General features: G+C 35.1%; 3 protein-coding genes across 3 annotated transcripts; 1 reads left to right on the top strand and 2 right to left on the bottom strand.

The window, feature by feature from the left end:
- Positions 1-934: 934 nt before the first annotated feature.
- LOC148910749 (E3 ubiquitin-protein ligase MYLIP-like) lies at positions 935-5643 on the bottom strand. Its single transcript, XM_089031471.1, has 4 exons — positions 5427-5643; positions 5098-5288; positions 4420-4875; positions 935-2127 (listed from the first exon to the last, which is right to left on the bottom strand). The coding sequence occupies exons 1-4, from the start codon at positions 5511-5513 to the stop codon at positions 1419-1421; spliced, it is 1443 nt and encodes a 480-aa protein (XP_088887597.1). The 5' UTR covers positions 5514-5643; the 3' UTR covers positions 935-1418.
- A 1896-nt stretch (positions 5644-7539) lies between these two features.
- LOC116289915 (uncharacterized) lies at positions 7540-11430 on the top strand. Its single transcript, XM_031696856.2, has 4 exons — positions 7540-8010; positions 8437-8573; positions 8938-9019; positions 9743-11430. The coding sequence occupies exons 1-4, from the start codon at positions 7635-7637 to the stop codon at positions 9979-9981; spliced, it is 834 nt and encodes a 277-aa protein (XP_031552716.2). The 5' UTR covers positions 7540-7634; the 3' UTR covers positions 9982-11430.
- A 3621-nt stretch (positions 11431-15051) lies between these two features.
- Positions 15052-18390, bottom strand: LOC116289912 (apoptosis regulator Bcl-2). The gene is made up of 2 exons (XM_031696854.2): positions 17611-18390; positions 15052-16466 (listed from the first exon to the last, which is right to left on the bottom strand). The coding sequence occupies exons 1-2, from the start codon at positions 18031-18033 to the stop codon at positions 16338-16340; spliced, it is 552 nt and encodes a 183-aa protein (XP_031552714.1). The 5' UTR covers positions 18034-18390; the 3' UTR covers positions 15052-16337.
- Between the last annotated feature and the right edge of the window lie 731 nt (positions 18391-19121).

Below are 19121 nucleotides of genomic sequence, written 5' to 3'. Positions count from 1 at the left end.
TTGTAAATAGCATATTTTATTCAAAGTTGTTCTCATAGTATTTTAAGTGTTTATAATCGAGTTATTTTATCCAATATAACACCATTTTAGCTTGGTCGCAGGTTTTTTCCCATTTCAAACACGTGTCTTTTTTTTTCATGGGACTAAGATTCAGTTTTAGTCAGCACATCAAAAACATTTATGTAATATCTGGAACAATTGCTTCTCTGGACACGTGGCTTTAAATGGGAAATTTTTTAAATATTAAAATGGTTCTATAGCTAAGTGTAGTGTTAGTAAAAACTAACTTGCATGTTTCTAGGTTTTGCAGAGGGAGAAAACCCGGAGAACCCGGAGAAAAACCCTCGAACAAAGGAAGAGTCCTGACAAACGACTCACCAATCTCGAACCCAGAGTCTTCCAGCTTTTTGGTCAGCGGGTTGACATTCATGTTTCTAGGCAGGCGCAGACGATCGACAAAGTAGGAAGACGCAGGAGGACTCTGGGTACAAGATGAGATCTCAAGTCCAGGAATCGAACCTGGAATCCAGATCTCGGTGAGAGGTCCACTGGTTGTCTCTGATATAAAAACCCTTGTAATTAAGCTAACTGATTCCTTGGCATCTTATATTATGACTTCAGTTTTGAAATCGAGTACTTCGCATAAAAGTCGGTGCTAGTAAAAATTTTCTGTCAATCAATTCTATAAACACGCGCGCATCCACCATTTTCCCGCCATTTTTGCAATTGATGCACTGACGCAGTCTACTGTTATTGAAGACCAGGTCATTCAACACATATAAACACAATCATGATAAAATTCGGATATTTTATGTTTTGCAATCTGTATTCTTTCTAGACTTAGAACTAATGTACGACATTTATCAACTATTCTACCAATATTACGATGACAAATTGATTTTCTAGTGTCTTAAATATAAGTTACATTGGTTAAAAAGTATATTGTAAAGATAAATTAAAAGTAGCTTCAATTTTAAGGAAAATTTCGTCTTATTTCTTTGATTCGAAGAGCTCATGGGAATCTAGTCTTGATACTATAAACGGACAACAAATACACAGGAACATAAGCTAGTAAGTCAAATGTTTGATAGACATACTAACAAGTCATTCTTACACAATGAAAAATAGACAAACACACATGGACAAACCCTTGTTCTCTCAAATTTTAAATAACAAGATATTATTTTTCAGTTCATGGCCAACTATAACGTAAGCTGAAGCTTCTCGGGGAGATATTAAATACAAATGTTGACAATAGTTTTATTTTCCTCGTATAAATAATTTTGTCTTTGTATTTTGATTGTCATTTTCGGGGGAATTAGTGTAGATCAATAAATAATTTTTCCAAGTTTATTTTCTTGAGTTACTAGAATCACGTGAATTGGTTTTAGTCATAATAAATATAAAATCGCTTGCTGTTATTGGCAAGGAAAGAAGACTCGTTGGGCGTAAGTTATTTGGCTACGACATAAAGGACATTCCTTGCACATTGCCGAACATTCCACACAGCAAACCACGTGACCACACGGACAAAAGGCCGTCGCCACTTCCGCATCCATACAAATCTGGCAAATCCGAGCGTCTTGCATGTGTCGAACCATTTTCTTTAGTTCTTCTGGCTGCATTGCCTCGATATCCAAATCCGTGAGGTTTTGCTCCTCAAATTCAGCCAAATCCTTTTGCCGCGAGCCCGAACATTTCCGACGACTGAGCGGAGATTGTACGGGCCGGAATTCGGAAACCGAGTAGCCACTTCGGCTATTGCCGGCCGTAACACGTGACATGTTGGTATTTCGATAGCTGTTCATTTCATTCCACGCATGACTGTAGGCCTGTCGACGAGTCCGCTGTACATCAAACAGGTAAGTCTTACCGAAGTCATTCGACGGAAAAACGACTGAAACAAGTCGTCCCAAAAGTGTTCGCGTGCATTGGTCTACCACAGACCGCTTCACCGTATTACACTGGTAAAACGTGTGGAATTCTGTGAATGTTCGAAACAAAGCGACGGCGTCACATTCGCTCTTGAGTTTGTAGGTGACCCGCTGGGCCTGGGTTCCACTACCGTGAACGACTGTGAAACATCTGTTGTTGTAAGACACTGTTGAAACATCCTCGAAGTTTATCCTGCAAAATATCAAAAAGATTAAGGAATAAGAAAGTAAAATTATAGAAGCATCTTGTTTGGTAATATGAAAATATTCTAAATAGAGAAACAGACGTTAGTGAGTGGAGATACAAGCGAAAAAAACCATCATTTTCCGTAAGGGGCTCTTCCGTGAGGTTCGCTTCATACACTCTACTGCATTCACCAATTACAACACGCAACACTCAAGTTACGCATTTTATTTGTATGAGGAGAGATAGTGTAACCATCTTGTGGCAAGGGGGAGAACATAACAACACATCAAATAAACTTTACTCGTACATTTAGTTCAGTCGAGAATCAAGCCCGCCGCCTCATGGAGGCTTGAACTACAAAGCGGTGAGTGAAAGCTCCGTAGCAGCGCAGACCACCCATACCAGAAAAAAAGAAGAGGGATGAGATGACAGTGAAGAGGAAAGGAAAGGAATGAGGAAAGCAAAGAAAGTAAAAAAGAGTGAGGAATAAGAATTACACTGTAAGGGAAATAATAGAAAAGAAAATAATTTGGATAGAAAAGGGAAACACAGTCGTAAAATTAAAATCGGAAATAAGATACAGTGTAGAGAGAAGGAAATGTAAAAAAAGAAAAGAAAAGAAATATAGTGAATGGAACAAGAAGGGGAAATGAAATGTGAAAACAGTTTGGAAAAAAGAAAATAACTTCTTTCACTTCTGAAAAAAACAGTTGTGAAATTAAATTCGGAAATTACTGTAAGATAGCATAAGTTTACCGCTATAGATTCGTCGTTGTTATTTGTAATTAATTCTTGTAATGAAAATATGTATGCAGTCTTGAAAGAAAGCGGCTAAAGGCGTCTGCCAGAATATGATAAAGAGAATGATAATCCAGAGGCGATAACGAATACTGCCGACCGTGTCTCAGGAAATCATTACTGAGTGAAGAGCCACTTTTATCAACTTTAGTATTCATGTGACTAAGATATCAATCTGATTCAAAATGGCTTTAAAACTAACTATATAACGCAAATATAATACAAATATATCAACATATATACATTATAAACAAATTGAAAAAAAGAATTTTGGAAAATTAAAGTTATCGTTACATGTAAAGTATCTCTGGGCCAAATATATATGCAAGTGTCGCTAAAGTTCCGAGCCTTCCTATTGGACTATAACCACTGCCTATAATAGTTCAGTATGTTGGTTCTATATCTTATTCAATATTAAAAATATATAGCTACGTTCCTACGTAACTAACCGCCTCAAATAAGTAATCATGATTTTCATTAGGTACGAACTCAACTCATTGAAGTCGAATTTCGATGAAATTTATAGTTAGTAAATTTTAAATTCACAATGATAAAATTAAAGGCGTTTACAAAATTTATTCAAAGTGGCAGATTTTGTAACTTCGGGGGAAAAAATATGCTTCCATGGAAAATGGTGCATGAGTGGGCTTAAAGAATATTACAGCTGATAATAACTGAACATCTCGATAGAAATTAGAATTTCACGTGGTTTTTTTTTTTTTTTTTTTTGGCGAAATATTGGTGGCGAGTTTGAAGCCCGCTAATAAGAAAGACTATGGGATTGTTAGTTGCAGGTCTGTTATCTAAAAGACATGAATAATAAAAGAGACAATCTCTGAATTAATTCTATTGAAGTTAGCATAGTAACCGAATCATACAAGCATTAAAAATACCAAAAATTCAAAGCAATACAATATGTCAGGAATCATTCCTCGAACTTCCTATTTTCGTGTCGTCTTCGCTGTAACTCTTAACCGGGAATACAGTATATCATATTAGTTTTGACAAATTCATATCCATGTCATAGAAAATGACAGCAAATGTATTCAATATGTCTCATCAAAGTCCTCTTCCCGATATAATATCTTTTCTTTTTATTCATTTTTTTTTTTTTTCGTTTTCAGTGCGTGAAAAACAGATGATACAAAATGATCGCTGCAGTGAAATACGGGCAAGAATTATACATCAAAATCATCATAAAACACAATTTTTTTGGCTTTCGACAACGAGTTCGAAGATAACAATTATAGATTCAAAAATTCTCGATTTTGTCATTCAGTTGAAGTTGAGCAGCACTTTACTTGAAAATTTCAATATAAGCTAACATATTTTAATAAGTTAAATGTGGTGTCCTAACCATCGATCTAGTCAGTCACTGATTGACTGGTTTTGTGTGTGTTTAAATACAAAAAATATCAATAAAAATTCTGTGTTTTGGTCAGCACTGAACTAAAATGAGACTGCAAATATTGAAAGGATTTGTTTGTGATTTTTTCTTACCTTTTTTCGACGATTTTTTTGACAATTTCTCTGCTTTGTTTGGCGTCGTATTCTTGAGAGACGCTGTAGACTTTAACTCCGTCATTTCCAACACAGATTTCGACCTTTTTTGTGCATTTTTCTTTAGACATTTTTCCTTTAAAAACATCAATTCCGTATCCAGGAACATTAGCCAACAAATGCAGATATTCTACTTTCGCTTCATTCACAGGAGTGCGTAATAATTGAGTATGTTCAGAAGCAGCATCTTTTTGTAAATCCGAAGTTTTGCTATAAAAATTGTAGAGAGCTTTGGGAATAAATGTTGAATATTGCGGCGGTTTTTCTGGGATGAAATCTCCAGAATCAATTTGAGCAGTGAGAGCGCAAAGTCTTGCAATTGTTTTGGTTTGTGAGTTTGACAAGTCTATCTTTCCATGGCTGACAAAGGTCTTTAGAGTTAAGTAAAACAAATTTCTGAAAGAGAGAGAGAGAGAGAAAGAGTAAATAAAAAGTCTTTTTTATTTCATCACTCAAAGATTTGCAACTGCGAAATGTATTTAAATTTTGAAGGCAAATTTGAAATCATTGCGAGAGGAGTTCCGTTGAAAATTTCTGGCAAATATTCCCATATTCAAAGCCAAGTGGCAGGTTATTTGGTCAACTATTTCAAAATACCTGCAAATACCTGCTGCTTACCTCGATATTTCTTGCTGTAGTTCTTGAGGCTTAACGAAAAATTTCACGAGAAGATAAAGTCTGTATGGAGGTTTTCCGCTTAGTTGTACAGACATTGCATTTCTCATGTTGAGCCAAAGACGAACACCGTTTGGCCCATTGTACTGCAAACCAAAATAATCTTTCTCAACAAGGCGAAGTTTTTCGCAAACCTGCAGAAAGACAATGAAATAAAAACACGTCTAGAATCATACATTCGGGCATCGATGCATTAATGTTATGTATTTGCTTTTTATAAAGAAACAAACATTTTTATCGAGCGAAGAAAACGAAGGCAATCCATTTCATACCTTATCAAAGCACTCTTGTCCTACCGAGTTTCTAGGCAAAAATATTTCATGGATAATGCCATTGGGCTCTGATACAAAGCACCACATATTTTTTCCTAGCTCCTATGCTTTTTATCTATGACTGAGAGCCGATTAAAATAGGTTTTTGGTAGGTTTTTCTGAGCCTCTCTTCTGCATGAATAGAAAATTGACAACGCGAAACAGCTGAAAGCTACAAGAATATTTATTTTAGAAATGGACCAATCAGCGCGCGATCTTTAACGTACATCGCTTGTGATTTGCATATTGTAGCAAACGATTTTTTACGACTTTCAATTATTCAGAATCGCTTGGCGTCCACCTTTACAGCATCAGTGCTGTGGTACACAAAAATCCCAGCAAGAAAGAAAATAAATATAGACATTTCTTTTTAACTGGGATTTTTTGTTTACAGACAGATAAAGCTAGATTTTTCATTAACTTTCTTTCTCGAAAAAGTACGTCACTTCCGGCATCATATTGTTCACAATTTTCAGAATAACAATTAAAAACTTTAATTTTAAAAGGAGTTAAATTTTAGGACAAAGCAATTTATTTTCATCAGAAGGAAAGTTGTCAAATCATAACATCATTAAATCACAAACACCACCGAAACCGTATTTTATAACATGTGGTATCGTCGTACTTTCGAAACAAACTTATTATACTTTTTTTATACAGCTTGCGGTTTCATGAGTTTTTCTATCCCCTTTGTTTAGAAAACTATAATTGTTTATCGATATTATAAACTATGAATTATTTGAATATCAATTATTATTTTCTTTGAAAAAGCGATACATTTTAGGACTCTTTCTTTCCATCAGTTCTTGCTCATTTTCTTAACTTTGATTGCGAAGAGTCACGAAAGCGGAAACATCCCAGAAAAACGTGCTTCCCTAGAGCACTCTATTTAGTCAGTTTATTACAGGAACATTAGGCCGATATAATTCTTATCCTTGTAATCAGATAACGTAAATTTGTTGAGTATATGTTATTCAGTCGAAATTTCGCAAATGCGGTGTCTTTGAGCCCAATGAACTTGTCAGAAAAATGCGTGAACTACATGAGGAAGTGACGTAATAACTCCATCATTCTATACTAAGTCATCAGTCATCGAACGCTTTCTCGTCATGTACTTAATACTATATTTGAAACCACTAAAAACAATTCATTAGCTACCTAATAGCCTAGTTGACAGAGGATCAGTCAATGCTGGACCACGCGAAATGGATGTTAAAGATTGATTATGAAGACCCAATTATCAAAAGTTTTTATGCTTTACGAACATGTATGAAGAACAAAAGAAAAACGTGGGCAATAAGATTTATTTGTTCATTTTTATTTCAAAGAAGCTTTCAAAAAAGACCGTGTAATCAATCTATGACTAAAATGATGGATGGGTGGATGGATGGATGAATGGATGGATGGATGGGATAGGATAAAATGGAAATGGATTTATGAATGTACAGATTGCTAAAATAACTGAGAAGGGGGATCATAGTTTTAATTTTCTCTTTCCCGAATAGTTGGTCCCTGAAAAATTTAAAAAAAATCCAATCCCCACGTAGGAGTGGGGCAAAATTGATCACAGGATTTTTAACTTTTTGATTGACGGAAGTCTCTGGTCTATCCCACTCGACGTTCTCGAGTAAGTGTGCCACGCACTCTTAAGTAAAGTTTCTTTGAAGAGTGGGTCTTTTCACCTCATTTTGTCAAGCACTTTTACAACGAGCCTTCGGCTCGGTAGGATGTGATCACTCCCTGTGTAGTTGACGTTGAATAAATTATCTTATCTTATCTTTAATACTTCGAAAAGCAAGAGTGATCATTTTCATAATAACGCGACCAACATAGTGAAACACAGGGGCGTAGCCAGGGGAGAGGGCCAAGGGGGCACGGCCCTCCCATCCCAAAACATCTGTGTGGCCACGTAAGTTCGACTATATTGCAATATATCCTATACTGCGGAGCTCAGAAGAATCCTTCAAGATACCGGTACGTCCACAGTATCAATTTCTTTTTTTGGTGCTAAACCAATGAATGAGGCTTTAAAGGGGATGACTACGGAGTGGGTTGCCTGTGCTTTTTCCCAGAACACCTTGCAGGGTTTTGTATGACGCTGGCGATTTAAGATGGTGGAGATTTTTGTGGAAGAGAAAAACAACTCGCTTTTAAATCGGTAAAAAAATCATGTCTTTCAAAAAAACTATGTCATTTCTGTACTGTACAGCTATTCTCCTATTCTTCGTGAATGTCAATAATGGGAAAAATTCCGAAAAAGTATCTTGTCAGACAAAAAAAGAACCGAATTCAATCATCAACATCAAAGCCTCAAAAGCCAAGAGTTTATCGACTAAAGTCGTGGCGGGTTTAATACTGCAAAATGAAACCCTATGCATGGAAAGCTGCTGTAGTCACTCTGATTGTACGTTGTATGTGTACTACGATAGCTCCAATCGGCCTTCAAATTGCTTTCTTTTAAAATGTTCACCGATAAGTAACTGCATTCGAAGCAGTTTGTCTGGATCTGTTGTTGGTGTTATCGAGAGGAATGCTCTTATCCAAGGTAAATGCCTTACAATGATAAAGCTATCCTTATCTTTATTGTGATATGAATTAATTCATCTTGAACGAACCTTTTTTTCCAGTTTTATTTTAATTGTTGTTGATATTTTTGGTAACAGTTAATGAGTGGAAAGGGTTCATAGTGAGGTGTAAGATAAATACATGTCATTATATTAGACTGATTTTGCAAACACAACACGACGTAAAAGGCCACAGCATGTGCACTGACAAACAGCATTCAAAACAGCCATTGAGAAATGGCATCCTGAATGTGACATTGCAAGGTTTTGAAAGCTGTTTGTCAGTGCATGCACACCATTCTCTTTGTTGTGGTTGTTAAATCAGTCTATTAGCTTAGATAGTATGCCCTGATTGGTTGAGAACTGACACCAACACCCTTGTAACCACACATTTTGTTTACCATTAGCCACACCCCCATCTTCAAGTGAAGTTGACAGTTCCAAGTTACACACAGTATCTACGGTAACATCCAAGGATGGTGTCATGTTGGAAACTACACTGAGTGAGACACCTATTGGAGTGACAAGCGTTCCCACTCAGCAGGTATACTGGTGTTTGTTTTAATGTTAACTACCATTATTGTTGAAGTGTAACTGTCAAAGCTTGAGGTCTTGTTTGCTGACTAGCATATTGACGCTGGTCTACCAGATAACTGTTACATCATACTGTGTTTCCTTTCATTCATAAGCCCCCCCCCCCCTCTATTGAGGCCCCCCTCTCTAATTAATCCCCTCTCAAACATTCCTGAAATTAATTGATTAACCCCTCCCCCCAGGGGGAGGGACTAATATAGGAATTACTGTAATATACACAAAAGTTTGTAAATGCATGGGTTCAACAATGTATGGGTTAGGTGACTGTAAAATTAAAATTAATATGTGCTTTTGGTCTGTTTATTGGTACACAGCTTGAGCAGAGAGAAGAAGGCACTAACAGATCAGCACATTCTGCAATAACTAGTACACCTCCAACAACTGCTTATCATCACTGTAAGTACTGATAAATGAAAAAAATAAGATCTAGATTTTCTGAAAGAAGTTACTTTTTTAAGTATCCCCTAAATTTCCAAGTATTTCACTTTGTTATAGAGTGCAAACAATTAATCCGTGAAACACTAATTACTAAATAGTACAAACTAGTGCTAATTAAACAATAGAAAACAATGGAATTTGCATGAAATTGTGCTATTTAGTATTACTAAAGTTTCACAGATACATTGTTGGCACTCTAATCAGTGTCATACTAGTCTGCAATATTTAATATTTAATTTTTTACGGTCCGGTATCCTAAAAAATCGTGCGCTCTGATTGGCTGTTTGAGCAGGCGGTGTTTCGTAAGTATCTGCCTGCGCTCGTGGTCTGGTATCCTTTGCCGCTAAACAACAAAACAAAATGATTACAAAAACAAGTAAAAAAATACGGGGAAAAATTAAGTTATTTACCTTCCTATAGTCGGTCCGGATAGGGAAAAACTGTGCCCTAAATATGACTTCCACTCAGGTTAGGTTGTCAAAATGTCATTTACCACCAACAATAGTCTTTCTCAAGACTACACTCACCCAGACCATCACACTTCACAACAAACTTCAACACCTGTGTTCAAACCATTTACTCTTGTATTTGATCATGTTTTTCCACCACCAACTTTCTGAAGGATGCTCCACAGTGCTTATATCGTAAGAATTCTCTAAAATGAATTTCTTTCTTTCCTAGCATCTGTTGCACCAACAAAAGTAGTTACGACCCATGGAACCACACCTCACGTCAGCCCAAAGAAAATGAAACACCACACGGAAGGTCACGACCACACCAACAAAACCTCACTGATCATAGCATTATTTTTTGGCATTCTATTCTTATTAGCTGTGGTAGTTATCGTTGGTCGACCATGGTGGGACTTCATGCAAAGGCCAAGATACTCCAAGGTTGACTATCTGATGAACGGTTTGTAAGATAAGTATACTGTAGTATATGTTACTCAAGAATAATTTATTTTCAAAATTTAAGGTAGAAAGTATCTTAAGTAAAGTTTATATATATCATTAAGGGGATTACAATTAAGATCGTCTGAAAGTAATTGCATAAGAAATAAAAAAGTATGCACGTCTACTGGTTGCCATAGTTATCCAACAACAGCAGTTATCATAGTTGCCATGGTTACCATTTTGAATATAATAATTGTGCTTGTTGATTAAGACTTCAACAGCCTTTTTCATTGAGTTATCTAGGTTGCCATGGGTTCCATAGTAACCTAAGAAGATCAATAAGCATAGTTGCCATTATCACTGTTTTGATGATAATACCGTTTAAGTGAGTCATGAGGACAATCTTATTCATTGTTCCTCTCATGGTGCTTAACACAGACCAGTTAAGTAATTGGTTATTGAAATGTCAGTAATTGATGGGTTGCAAGCATTTCTAAGAGAGTCAAAAGACAAAAATATGGTGGCCATTTTGGTGCTGGTAACAATGGATGCTATCTTTTGCAATCTTTTGTTAAATGGGAACAACACTCCCGTGAGAGGCAGCAATGACATGACATGTATATCAAATAATCAATGCAATTTTCAAGTGAATATAAGGATACTGGCTGCAAAAATTGGCACACTGACACTAGATATACAAGTGCACACACAGTGCATAAGCAGTTTATTAAAAGTCAATCAAATATTAATTGTAGTTACAGAAAATACTATTGCATTTATTTTTCCAAATCAGTTATCCTAAAAATCATATGTACTGATTGCTTGCATGAGCGGCAGTATTTTTATCTCCAACCATGGTATTCTGGGATAATTGATTATAAACAACAATAACAAAAATATTTGCAAAACAAAATGAAAGCTAAACGGGGAAAATAATAATGCTTTATCTAGGTATCATTGCGGGATAGCAAGCTTTATCAAAATACAGCTGTAGTGAGCAGGGTTTCGTGAGCAGGGAAGTACTGGATATAAAGCTCTTTATAAAATAACTATTATATAAATCTTGCATTCTGATTGATTGGGAGCGTGTGTTTTATTAGACCACACGGCATGCGTGCGCACTTTCAATTGCATCATTAGCATCAAAAAAAACCGTTGTAATTTGTATTTTATGAAAGAAATAAAAAACTTGCTTGCTGTGCTGTGTGCAGTTATAAAGCACTTGGGGATCAGCAGAACGCTCAAGAAGTGTTGATAAGCACTCTGCTATGCGTCATGCTTCTTCTATCACTTCTCTTGTCTGCCAACCCCCATATGCTTTATAACTGCACACAGCACGTGCCACTTTCTATTTCTTCAATGAATAACAAAGAAAACTATAAATACCCACTGGCAATAAAAATATTTAAAATATCTAATAATTATGTACTCAAAGACAAAAATGGTAAAGAATAAAAGTAGTTTTATATCATAAAATGGTATTTAGAATCTTTCATATTTTCCCTCTGCATTTCCCATTCTCATTTGTCTTTCATATTTCCTTGACATTCCATGAAATATCCATATCACTATAAGCCCTTCTGAGGATGAGGAAAAAAATAGGTTGAGCTGGCAATACAATGCATTGTAGGGCTGTATTAGGGGACATGTTTCCATGACAACGACTATTTTGTTCCCCCAAACTTTCCCACAATGCACTGAATCCTGGCTTGACCCATTTTTCTGCTCAACCTCAAAACGGCTAATGTCGCACTTCAAAGATATGCTTCGCTTTTCATGCATTAAGGTTTTGGTATGAGGCTACATGCTAAATTGAATTTATTCTTACCGCCTGTCGCGAATGACTGAGCATTTAGCACGTAGCCTCATACTAAAACCTTTGTGCGTGACAAGTGAAGCATATCTCAGAAGTGGGCTATTCTCCTTGCTGACTTACAATAAATGTTGTCGTCGACCAACTCGAGCCTATGCGACTGGACCGATTTGTAGGCAAGTGTTGAAGGAGACATTTTTTAATGCCTCCATACGTTTGGAATTGTGAACTGAATCATAACTACTTTGTTTTTCTTTCCCTAAAGCCGAAGACCTCACCATTATTATCTTTACTACTAGTGGGAACAATTAATTCAGAATGAATATTTAACCACTTCAGTGATTTTTACCCATATTCCTTTTGGTCCAGTCGCGTAGGCTTGAGCCGGTCGATGACAACGTTTTTTGAATTGACTGTATACCCAAAACTCCTCTCCCAGGGTAAAAATTATAGCCAGTCAACAGGCAATGTCTGATGAAACTTTGCACTTAGTTGGCCAAATGCCTCTTAGGCCAGTCCTCTTGACCAATCACTTAGAAGGGTCACTTTGAAATCAGTCAGATGTGATCTGTCGTCATGTCTAGCCATAGTCTCCTATGCAGTGGCTATTAGTGCTGTCACGCATTGCTTTCCCAAGCACAACATTCCATTTCCTTAAATTAACCTTGTTTGGGTGAGCAGACGCTACTTAGGGAAGAGAGTGTTGCATGTCAACACTAGTCGTGGCTGAGTAGGAGACCAGTCTAGCCAATTTTAAACAATGTATTATTTAAGAGAGGCAAGAATATTATTTTGGGACAACACACAAGCTACCAAGATATTTTCAATTCAATTTCCAAATGAAATGATGGAATACCTTATCCAAATATGATTTAAGATTTATGCCTTCCACAGTTTTGAGCTTATGTAAGCTTAGTTTTAATGTCTTTTTTCTCAGACAATTATTAGTAAATAATGAAAGTCTTAAGTGAGCCTCCTCGATTAGCTTGCCCTTGGGGCAAACTAAAGAATATTTGAGTCTAAATAATAAATAAATAAATAAATAAATAAATAATAATGAAATGAAGACACAGACCCTATGCAAAAAACCATAGAAAAGTAACAATGTCTTTCCATTGCATTGCTGTCAGTCATCATAGCCAGCATATGAAACAGAATGATCACATTGTGTAATTCCGGAAATCATCCATACCCACCCCACAGAGGAATTTGGAATTTCTGAAGAGTAGGGGGGTCAGAGAAAGAACAAAAATTACAGAGTTTGTATGGAAGAAAATTGGAATTTCCAGGGGGGTAGGGGGGTGTCTTAAAAAATTCCTCTGTGAGGGGGTATGGATAATTTTTGGAACTTCACATTAGTAATCCCAATAGTAATTTTTTTATTAGTAGTTTATTCGTTATTTTTGAACATTTCAATAATCGTTTGTAATTCTACAAATATTTCAAGTTTATTATATTAATTTAAAAAATTTGCCATTGCTGAAAAAATTTGAGAATTCAAAATATATATACATATGTATGTAAGCCCCTTTTCCTTTCCCCTTGATTATTTTTATTTTGAGCCTTATGAAGGGGAATAAAAATAACCTCTCCTTGCAGGGTACCGTCTACCAGAATTAATACCTCCATGGGACGCTTTCAAATGAAGCTCACATATGAGGTTTCAACTGATAAATTAATTAAATGTCTAGTCAATTTGTGGTAGGGTATAGATAAATATTTTTTTTGTCACTATGGTAACACAAAAATTATGAATCGAGAAATGAAATTTTGTGACAAAGATGTCTTTTTTGAAAATATTTGTTTGACATTCAGTGTTTATACATTCATTTCACTCATTCAAACATTTGTACATTCATTCATTCCTTCCTTTGTTCATTCATTTATTCTTTCATTCACCCTGATGAAATACTATTTCAGAATCTCATTTTGTTTTTAAGAATCGAATTTATTCATTCATTCATTCATTCGTTCATTCATACAGGCTCCTATTAAAGAAAATCCTTGGTACTGCAGGGTTAAAATTCTTCACTCATTTCTCACTCCCTGAAATTTTTACCCCTGGGTTCCGGAGGATGATTACAGAATAGAATACTCCAAATTCAAATTATCTGTTGTACAGGGTTAGTCTAATCTTCGTATGAAATTATTGTGAACATTTATGCATTCCAGTGAAGGTCTGTGGAATTTCAAAGGATTTTGTATTGTTGAAGTTGTGCATTCTTTACTTTACCGTTGGTATTTGTGAATATTTGGACGTTGAAATAAGTAAATGAGTCTGTAATCAAGGAACACAGTGGTATTTGACAAATTCAAATACAGTCTATTCTTTTTCTGACTTTGATGGCTAGTCAAAGGCTATGTCCTTTGTTAATAATGTCTTCTAAAGTTTGCGATAATTCATAATTTCCTTTTAAAATTCATGATCTTACATACTTGTTTTGACATGTTTGTAATCTGCATGGGTCTTTCCTAAATTCCCTTTGAAAATTGTGTTCGAAGGAAAGTAAAACGTGACTTCTTTCAGGTACTATAGATTCCAGTTTAAAGAATGGAAATAAACTGGGTGTTTGATAATAAAGTAGAGCTTACTTTACCCTATCATTTTCAATGAATAAATCAACACCTGCGAACGTTTCTTGAGGCTTATTTTATCTTCTAAAAGGAGAACAAAAGATTCCCACAATTACAGGAAAAAATTCTGCCTACATTGTTCTGAGTGAGCTATTTTGGTCTAACAGTGCAGGTGTTATTAGAATTTGATGCTATTTATATGTTTTCATTGTAGTATAGGAAGGATATTTCTTAATCATTATCTAGTTTAATACATCAGACTTTTCTAAATTTAGCCTTAATAAATTTATTTATGCAAATGGAATTAATTATGGTGAAAGTCCTTGTCAGGTTTGAGATAACATTTCAAGCATTTCGCTAAGTGTGTTCAAGGTTTATGACTTTAAATTTAATCTAAAATTTATTATTTGTTTTAAGGATTTTTTAAATTAAGAACATTATTTTAAAACAAATTAGAAATACAGTCTTAAGCAATACAAAATTATAAGTGGGAATTGGAAAGGTGAGAACACTGGATAAAAGGGTGAAAATATTTTGGAAATACCAATCTATTTTATTGTTACTTTAAAATAACCTGACTGGGCTGATCAATGGACGACCTAATAAGCTCTACTTGCTCAAGATGTTTAGTCCAGGTATCGATTTCCAAGGCCCAAGAGGTGAGAGGCAAGTGTGCCCTCACATCCAAAATTAAAACAGAAGAAACTTCATTTCAAGAACCTAATTTGTAACTTTAATTTATACCGGTATATACAATACATGGTAAACTATAACCGAACCAATGGACCTTATCTAAATGCGCTTGAAAAATGAACGGCAAGAATGTTTCAAAGCTGAGGTTGGATATCACAAAAACAGCAAGTCTAAACTCAACTTTGAATCATTATTTGGTCACTGAATTCAAGCAAATTTAGTATTTCCAATTTTAAACATTATCATAGTTGTTACTTTTGTGCCAAACTTTGAATGTAGAAACGTATGACCAATATTGTTAACTATTAAAAAGCCTAATAATGCCTAATAATAAATAGTACAACTGACTACAGAACTGACTATAATTCTTAGAAAAGAAATCTATGAGTGGTTGCATTAGGGCTATAACAATGTCTGAATATTCACCCAATAAAATCATATATTAAAATACTAATTTTTTTTTTGAAAGTTAGTAAAATTACTAAGTTGCGTCGATGCAACTTTTTGTTTTTATTTAATAAATACTGTATGTTACAGTAATAGTACATCCACTCTTTGGAAATTTTGATAATGCATGAGAACTACGATACTCTTCCACTTTTCAGTCAAATAAATTGAATGAGACAAGAACTATAAAATGGGACAGAAATAGAAGATTTGATTACGTAGGATTGGTTTGAACCACACTTCAGATTCAACATTCATTTTTTTCTGTGTTGTATGAAGAAGAAACAAGCCGAATTTAGGCATTGTTCTTTTAAGTGTGAATGTCGCTTGTATTTCAAGTTCGAATATTTTTGCTCCGCCAATTGCTGTATTGATGTGAGTCTTTTTTCTATATTCTATCCACCTTTTAACTACATCTTACAGCTACCAAAAAAATACAATTTCAAGTTATATTCAATCTCAATATTCACAATACATTTGTCAATTCTTCATTGAAGATACAGATCTGTAAATACAATAAGAGTCTTCATTACCAATATAAGTATATGCATAAACACAACCATCTTTTGGCTCAACCAATTTGCTATAAAATGTCATTTTTTCATTCTTAAGTATCTACATGCCTGCTTGTTCCTTTCTTTTAATACATTTAGGTAGGTTAAAAGTCTGGAGCTTGATTAGCCCTTTTCTACAGATACCTAATACTGCAACTTCAGCAACAAAAGACTTGTACAAATATGTCTTCAAAGATTCAAATAAGCCTAAGGTAGGGGGTGTGAACAGCTTCCAGTGTTTCTGATGAGACTTTGCAAGGTGACGGGAGTATGTGTATTATTGTCTGTTGAGTATTCATAAGTCACCTTGTGGCGAGCATTAACAAGGCGCCAATGCCAATCCCTGCAACTGCTGCTATTCCCCATCTGCTAGCACTGCTCGAATCGTCTTTTGATGAGTCTTCTTGATTAAAGAAATCCATGAAGCCATCCTGAAAAAAAAAAGTCCAAGTTAAGTCAAATATTTAGTTATTATTAGTTATTATATTTAGTATTATTTTGGCTAAACTCAATAGAGGCAATATTCAATAAGCCTTTGACACAGGCTCAGATAGTCAGATTATGACATTAATCTAAAATATCTTATGAATTCATAAACAATTCTGATAAATAAGGAATCTTCTAGATAAAAAGAACTAAAGAAAAGCTGAAATATTCAACTTAAGGGAATGAAATTGTGTGCATAAAACTTTGAATTTGTGGACTAGCTGATGAATATCTCCAAGTAACCACAGAATGTGAGATATGGCATGACTGTGAACTGCTGACAGTGAATGAATTATCTCTCATCTTCTCGAACCACATAATATTCCATTTTACTACAATAGAATAGTACTATTTGAAATTGTGGTAAAATTTCTTCTAGAAAAATACTCAGACCATTGTTAGCATGTCTGGAATTTAAAAAAATAGATCAATTTACAAGACACGTTTAGAAAGTAATGTTGAAAAATAGGGAATTTTTTCCCCTCAAAGAGAAATGAAACGAAATAGAAAAAAATAAACAACAACAAAAAAAAAAACACGACAAACTTGAATATTTCAAGGAAATAAGAATTGGAACCAATTTTTTTCGACTTCTTTTCTTTTTTTCTTTGAAATTAAATATTTTGTTGGCCAAAAGGAAAGGAAAAGTTTTTTGGTTCCATTTCGCTCGACAAAAACAAGTTTACGACTTCCGCTAATCATTGTCATTTTAATTCTCCCGGGAATTTTTCAAAAATATTCCCAAAAATTACATAAAATATTAAAACAAGAGAGAAACGTAAGGGGAAAAAAACGATCTCGAATGAAGAAGAGAAAAAGTACAAATTTAAAATCAAATTCTATAATTTTTAAATAATATTTTCTTTCTTTTAACACATTTTCGTATTACTTCGTGCAAACGTCGGACGGCTTGTCAACAAAAGTAGAAGCAATCGTGCTTATGCTCGTCTTAAATGTAGAAAAATGCTTTAAAAATTCCCAACATCTTTCAAATATCGTTTTATTAAGCGATACAAAGGTTTTATTTTCTGGTCGAAGTGCCAAGGTCGTTTGGAAAGTTCTAGCCTTCGCTTATTTGTCCTTACTTACCCATCCACCATCTTCCTCAATCCATTCCGCCAAATTCTGATCCATATACCTCGAAATCCATTCAACTATATCATCTACTAACTGAAATAATTCCTCTCTTTGAGCACAGTAGACTGCAAGAGTCGCTCCAAAAGCCAAAAATGCTACGATTCTCCCCCAGTTTTTTCCTGTTTGGAAGATTTCGTCGGCGATTCCCACGAAAGTTGGGTACGTTGTGGTCGGTGTGAGATGAAGCTGGTCGCACATCGACTCAAACAGTTCGTTATTTTCCGCTATAAGTTCATCAGCGATAAGTCTTAGATGTCTTGAAGCCTTCGTACTAGAATCCTCGTTATAACCTGTAATAAAAATGTGATTCTGTCGAAATTTGTAGCTGATTAAATCTTTGACTATGTCGTGGTATCTGTTAACTTGGACAGGCATTTTCTTGCTCACGATGTATTCCAGCAAATTTCTCTTCAGGTCTTCGGCTTGGACGCTTATTTACCAACAATATAGACCCCAAAATGATTGTCTCAGGTCTTTAGAAATTATGACAACAGCAATTTCAAAAGATACAGTAGAAATAATCCTTAATGACAAAGCTCTATTTGTGATAAATATTTCAGAAATTTCCACTTGGTATTGTTGAATACAGGCTTGATTGAGATGCAGAATTATTTAACTCGGTTGATGGGAGTCGTTTTTAAGTACGTATGTATCGGAGATCCCCCAGGATTTTTTAAGCCGCCAATTTCTCTTTTTACCAATATTTTAAAGTAATGACCCTACGTTGAGATTCACAATCCATTTATACCAATCACGTGTTGGTAGAACAATATAGTGTGACGTCTATGACGTCACTAACTTTGATAAATCCACGAAACGTGAGATTAATATTCATGAGTATATTTTGCGTGACCAAATGCACAAATCGAGATATGAGTACAATTTAAGCCCTATCTTGAGTTTGTTTAGGTATATAACCCTAAAAGAACAAGAATAACGTGTTTATCTTGTGTTAACTTCGTTAGGAAAGTCTATTTTTGAGCATGTAGTCGGTTAGGTCAATTCTTCGATTGCACGTTACGTCATCGCGTCCTCTCGGGGGAGCGTTGGTGCCGTTTAACAAAAGATTTCTCATTAGCATCCATTGTTAACGGCACCACAATAGCCGCCATGCTTTTGTCTTTTAACTCTCTTGAGAATGCTTGCAACCCAACAATTAGGAAATAAAAGAATTCAATGACGTCAAATATTTCACAATAACTCTCACCGATCGACTGAGAGAATTATTTATCAGGATTCTTTAGAAATTACGCTGTCAGCATAATTTGCACTATAGGTTATCTTTCTGTATAACTCTCAAGCAAAAGATCACTAGAGATTAGAAAAATTTATTGTAAAACTTGGCATTTCTTCACAATATTAAGCCACAGTAATAGATTTGTGGGTTCAAACTCGCATTGCGCGTCGTGGTCAAGTATTCTGAAAGATTATATAAGCTCATTTTCCCATATTAAAAAAATTTG

This window comes from Actinia tenebrosa, unplaced genomic scaffold (genome assembly GCF_029948245.1).
Source record: "Actinia tenebrosa isolate PJP-AT-01 unplaced genomic scaffold, QUT_ActTen_1.0 PGA_scaffold16__25_contigs__length_10494907, whole genome shotgun sequence".
In the NCBI taxonomy this organism is placed as follows: domain Eukaryota; kingdom Metazoa; phylum Cnidaria; class Anthozoa; order Actiniaria; family Actiniidae; genus Actinia; species Actinia tenebrosa.
The sequence above is the reverse complement of the archived record's forward strand: the minus strand, read 5'-3'. Positions and strand labels throughout refer to the sequence as shown.